The sequence below is a fragment of the Cyprinodon variegatus genome, unplaced genomic scaffold, assembly GCF_000732505.1.
Source record: "Cyprinodon variegatus isolate N-32 unplaced genomic scaffold, C_variegatus-1.0 Scaffold91, whole genome shotgun sequence".
Classification (NCBI taxonomy): Eukaryota; Metazoa; Chordata; class Actinopteri; order Cyprinodontiformes; family Cyprinodontidae; genus Cyprinodon; species Cyprinodon variegatus.
This window is the reverse complement of record NW_015150544.1, coordinates 423,141-429,505: the sequence shown is the minus strand read 5'-3', so window position 1 is coordinate 429,505 and position 6,365 is coordinate 423,141. Positions and strand designations below refer to the sequence as shown.

Genomic DNA, 6,365 nt, shown 5'->3' with positions numbered 1-6,365 from the left:
TTTTATTTTTATGCTGTTTGTATTTCATTTTATGTGCCAGTCATATCACTTTACTTGATCATATTTACCCCCGCGGCCGGTTCGTGAAAATATTGTCTGACATATAGCGGTCCGTGGTGCAAAAAAGGTTGGGGACCGCTGCACTATACAATACACCTGCCCTATACTGTTAGAAGTCACACATCAAGTATTTTTAACTCAAAATTCTAGTTGAAGTTTATCCATAACCAAGTTTTAAGTCTTTTGATATACTTCCAAGTCTAAAACACTCACAGCTCCAGTATGAGTACTTTCTATGTAAGCTGTTATATCTTTAACACATAACATTTTTAAAATAAGTCACTCTCATCTGTGTGTCCTTGCTCTGCTGTGGCTGTTCATCCATAGCTTGCACACACATGAAGAAGTAAGCCAGCACGCCTGTCTGCATCTCAGCCCACAGAGAGAAAGCTTGTGGTCTAGCAGGGTATTATCTTACTGTCTGGGAGAAGGAGGTATGTAGTGGGCAATGACTCACTAAGTCAGATCTATAGCTCCTTTGTGTAGTCCTAAGTTTTCCAAAGATAGGAGAGTCGAGCTTAACTGAAAGTGAGGCACTCCGCTCTCCTCTGCAGGCTCGAACAGCTCAGTGATGTTTACTTAAGTAAACACAGCGCTTTGGGTACATCAAAGGAATTTTTATCAATCTATATCTGACTCTGTTGTTTCTGTTACAATTTTAAAGCCAGTGTAAATAAAAAACACCTTTACCTGTACCATAGGCTTTCAGTTTGGCCTGGCATGCTGAAGCGATTCCTGTAGTTTGAAAAGTTGCTGAAAAAAAAGAAGAAAAAAAAAAGGAGAGAAATACAATTAAATGAACTGCTCAAACAATCTGCATTCCCTAAACATGCAACAAACAGCAATTAGCACTGAAGCATGTAGCGCATTCAAACAAAATCTAAAAAAGACCTTTGTGAGATGTTCATGCAAAATACAAATGTTTGGTTTTTACTTTTGTTATGAATGCAGGAGCAAGTATTCTCTTGGAGACTTGTTCAGGTCAGGTACTAAATTATAACTGTTTTATTTTTATTCTACAAAGATTACAAGGCACCATCATCCACATCAGCTGCTGGAGAGCTGACTGGGTCAATCAAGTAATAAAGGCAACTGGAGAGTGTAGCAAGTCAGAAGCAAGGAAATGGTATGAAATATAAATCAGACTTCAATGCAGTAAAACAGCAATGTGAACAGAAGTCTCTGTATACAGAGGGGTCCCCTCTTAATTATATAGTACAAAAGGAAAGGTTCATCATGTGCCAGTAAATATTCACTATTATATTACTTCATTTCTATCTGGGCATTCATTATGGCGGTGAATTTTTTAATGATTCTGCTACTGAATAAATACAGAAATCTCCAGACATCTGACTTAAGTCATAAAAAAACAAATTTGTTAGAAAAAATAAAAAACAAATAACTCCTTTATGAATTTGACTTAACCATCAAAATACTCCAAAATGACTCCTGGACATGATCCTGAAGACATATCACAAGTTTATATCACCCTCTAGTGGTTGAGAGAACATCTACAGACACTAAGCAAGCATTTTCCAGGGAGGAAAAATAAGTTTTCATACATCAAATTGATCTCTGTTTAAAATACTAAGCGTGCAGTCATGTGGGAGTTAGTGGCTACAGGAAAGACTGAGGTAACAAGTGATAATATTAACAACGATCCATATTTGTTTTACTGTGAATATTCCATATGATCTAGGCTCAAAATTCTATCCTGATTTTTTTTTTTTAGTTCATTTTACAGAAAGAGGCAAGAGTATAATGCTAAATATATATATTATCTCCCTATGGCACATATTTCAATAGTACACATGATTTTGCAATGAATAGCAAATGTAGGTTATGGATAAAGACAGAATGTGAAAATGTCACTACTTATTTTGTCATAATAATCTATACTGGAGAACTATCAAGCAGTGACATTTGTCAGGCTTGTCCAGAATGTTTGAAGATATTAAAACCTGCATCACAGCAGCGAAAATCTGCTTAAATATAACGTATGCCCTCTTAGGGATTTGTATGAAACCTACCCTCATCAGATATTTTAAAAAAAATTACATTCACAGACCAGAATGAAAGGAAGAAAGCAATGAAAGACTTTAATAATTGCTTTCAAACAGTAACTGTTTTAATATTCTTTAAAGGACTGATGTACCACCTTCTGTGCTCAGGGAATGAAGACATTTTTGATTGGGAAAATGATCATCTTTATGAGGATCAGCCGTTCTCATCTTTCTGGAAACTTCACTTGAGAAAAAACAAATCTTGCCGCCATCCAGTTTCACTCACTATTTACCCATTAGGTTTTGAGGTTGGAAACAGGAACAGAAAGGTATGGGTTGAGAGGGCAAAACAAAAAGCGAGGCTTAAAATCAGTCACAAGCTTCGGGGCATAGTTGGACTCAGAACCAACACCACAGAACAGAACAGACATTTAGGCATTATTAAGGGCAAGAGAAGCTGGATTTACTGGTTACGTAATGGAGTCAAATGATTCCTGATATCAGGTTCTGATGTCTGCAAGCAGAGCCAAGAAAAAGAGACTACTGTTTGCAGCTCTGTAATAAAGTCCAGACACATTACTTATGGTAAGGCTGAAAAAGGAACCATCCCACTATAGAAGCGGCAAAGCAATATTATGGTTCAGGATCCGATAACATTAAGTGTTTCAGTATGTAAGAGGCACTCTGCAAACTGGACAGAAATAAGGGGAACTTTAAATCACCTCAAATCAAATTTAAACATGCATTTAATCGTGCATTGAAGAATTTATAATAGATTAAGCTTTACTTATATCAACACATTTTTCTTATAGCACTGTCTAACTTTCCCCTTCCTATATTCTGGTGTTTTCTTAAAATAATGCCTTGAAAATGTTAGCCTAGTTATTGATTTTTGAACGTTGTCACTTCCATAAAATAATATGTATTTTTACCTGATTTTGTGTGATAGACCAACAAGAAAATAATGTATAATTGTAGAGTTAAAGAAATAGGAGATACATATAATAAAAAATTATAAGCAAATAGAAATCAGAAAAGGTGAGCATGCCTTTGCTATTTATATGAAACCCAAAAATAAACTTAAGTTTAATAAATTTAATTTAAAGTGAAAACATAAAAAATAAATAAAAAAATAAATTCCACCCGTGTGTAAAAATGTAAGTATGAGTACATGTCAGGTTGGTGGAAATATAGTTGAAAATAGGTGGGCTGGCTAATATTAACACCCTTCCAGTGCTGACATCTTGATAGGAGGAAGACCAAAACCGTGCTTTTTGAGAGTGCACTCTTCTGAACTTTTCTGGTTTGCACAATCAGTCCACAAAAAAACAAGCCACTTTCAGGCCAAATTTTCTGTCAGGTTATGATAGAAGCCCAACATCGTGACACATCTTAACATGAGAAAGTCAGATTTAAGGGTAATGACCCTTTAACGTCTCACAGGGCGCCCCATCATCTAAAAATTGGCAAATAGGGAACCAAACATACTAAAACATGGATGTCCACCTAAACTAACAGAATGGGAAGGGAGAGCATTAATCAGTTAAGTAGTCTACAGGAAAATGGTAACTCTGGAGGAGCTGCAGAGATTCTGTTAACAGGTTAAATATTAGCTGTGCAATCCAAAAATCTGTCTTTACAGGGTCAGGATCAGGAAATTGGGAATTGTTGAAATTAAGCTATTGTGTGTATTTTCACACAAACCACACAGGAGATGTTGTAGAAATGTTGAAAAAGCTGAGCAATAGCAATTAACACAGACCTTTCTGAAATCATCATGCCTTCAGTATGAAGAAAGAAAGCTTGTCAGAGTTGATAGGGAGACGGATGGAGATAAATACACAGCAATTGTAGAAAACCTGTAAAGGCTACAAAACTTGAGACAGAGGGAGAGGTCCCCCTTCTAGCATGACAACATCAGACATGCAAGCAGAACTACATTAGAATTTTTTAAATGTGGGATTCTTTATGTCAGAGAAGGGATTTTATTTGAAAGTGGAACCAATTAAAAGTCTATGGATATTGCAATTATCACAGCAAATATGGCAATACACTAGTATTTAATCTTAAAGGAATGCACCACATCTAGATACGAAGTCATTGAAAAATTATCAGATCACTTTTGTCCAGTGGTGTCAAAAGTACACACATTTGTTACTTAAGCAGAAGTATAGATATTGCAGTTTAAAAACACTCTGGTAAAAGTTGAAGTATCAACTTGACCTCTTTACTCAAGTAAAAGTGAAAAAGTATGTGCTCCAAAAACTACTTAAAGTATTAAAGTATAAAGTAACCTTTAAAAAAAACAGCCACATGCCACTATATGAATTAAAAGCTAAATATTTTGACTATGAGGGAGGTCTTGTTGGTCTCCGTCTCCCGATATGCTCTCGCCTGTGTCCGACCTTTCAGACATTTCAACGTCTTTTTCTGAATCCGCCATTGTAGCATGGCATAGACAATTCACGTTTGCAGTTTGAAGAACACCTGCTTGCTTCTGATGATTTCCTTAAGCCAAACAAAGAGTGTTTGCGTTATATGACTCATCCAATTACACTAGTTTTTACTAGCTGAGGATGGCACCAATGATCTGCATTGGAAGGCACACATGACGTGTAATAAATATTCATAAACATTAAACCGAAGCCAAAATGTAAGGAATAGAAAGTAGAGATACTTGTGTAAAAATGTAATGAGTAGAAGTCAGAAGTAGGAAGAAAAATAAGTAATGGAGTAAAGTATAGATACCTAAAAAGTGTACTTAAGTACAATAACAAAGTATTTGTACTTCGTTACTTGACACCTCTGCTCTTCTCTCTTTTATTGTGTCATATTCAGTATCAGTTACTAGGTCTAATTAAAAGGTTTAAAGCAGCAAATTATCTAATCAGAGCAGCAAAGGATTATATAGAGTTATAGTTATATAGAATTCGTTATACCTGTGGAACTGAAAGTGCAAAATGTACACAGCTTCGACATCACAGAATAACTCTGGAAAGTTCAAAACAGATAGTGAGCTTAGAATTAATCCAAGCTAGATAAATGTTTTATTGGACTGTGATGCCTTGTTTTGATGTTGCTGGTTGCTGCTCTGGCTCCCATTATAAGAACTGAAAATAGCCCCCTCGTCTGTTAAATAAGTTAAGTCAAGAGCTCTCATCACAAAGCTTTTGTGTTGTATCTGTGGGCGACGATGGGGCCAACTTAAAATGAAAGGCAAAATGTACTCAGGGTTTTAACCAAAACCACTGAATTATGACCTTGTGGCCCAAAATATGGAGAAAAACTGAGTGAAAACAAAAAGGAGTGACGTCAGGAAACTGGCCAGGATGAGACTCCAATGGTTAAAATAACCATGTGGGTCATGCAAACAATGAACACATAGATCTTAGATAATGAAAAATTTGAATAAAATCTGAGAAATTAGATTGTCTGCAAAGCACAATCTATGCTTTGCAGCTCTATCTTATTCAGACACATTACTTCTGTGTCTTTTCATTAAGATTAAAAGAGAACCAATTATGTAACCAATTTGATGTTTGTTGGAATGGTCATCTTCAAAGCAGTAAAAAAGTAGTTTAGCAAGTATCACTGTTTGGAAATTAATAGTGAGGCATCCTGCAACACAGATGTGTCAAGCTCATAGAGCAAATCCTTGTGTTGGTGCCCAAATTGTTTCAAAAAAGTCTGATGACCAATAAAGGAGCCATTTCTAACTGGCTCATGCACTAAACTGTGTTTATAAGCATATCTATCATTGGGATGCATCTGGAAAAAGAATCTATAATCTTTTGCAGTTCATCATCAAATTTATCAATAAATATGGAGCAGTGTGGGACCATTTTGATCTCATATTTGTTTTAATTTTCTTATTGTTTCATCTTGTTCCTTGTTTCAATTTCCATTAAGTTCAAATTGACTTTTAGCTTACTGTTCTCACTGTAGTTGTTGTTTAAATAAATAGATAAATAATTTAATAAAATTCTAGTCCACCAGCATCAACAATAACATTTTTACTTAAATGTTCCTGTTATGATATATGTTTAAATTATTTATAGATTGCATCTAAAAATATTAAAGATATTTTCAATTTAAACAAAGATATGAAATAATACAATATAACATACAATGACTTAAATCATATTCTAGGTCATCAAACCAGTTTAAGTTGTCTGTCAAAAATGCTGCCTGTAGGAATTTTAAATGTCCAGCAGATGTCAGTATTCAGGGAAACAGTAATGACATAGTATCAGCACTTTTAGAAATGAAGTCATTATTAACTCAACATTTAAGGACACTACT

The 6,365-nt window shown here is 35.1% G+C and overlaps 1 protein-coding gene across 1 annotated transcript in view; it reads right to left on the bottom strand.

Annotated features, from left to right (window-relative positions):
- Window positions 1-6,365, bottom strand: part of acp7 (acid phosphatase 7, tartrate resistant (putative)) — a 21,543-nt gene that overhangs the window by 7,921 nt on the left and 7,257 nt on the right. Inside the window, exon 8 of the mRNA XM_015373765.1 lies at window positions 751-813. Coding sequence (XP_015229251.1) covers window positions 751-813 — 63 coding nt within the window. The remainder of the gene's footprint in view (window positions 1-750; window positions 814-6,365) is intronic.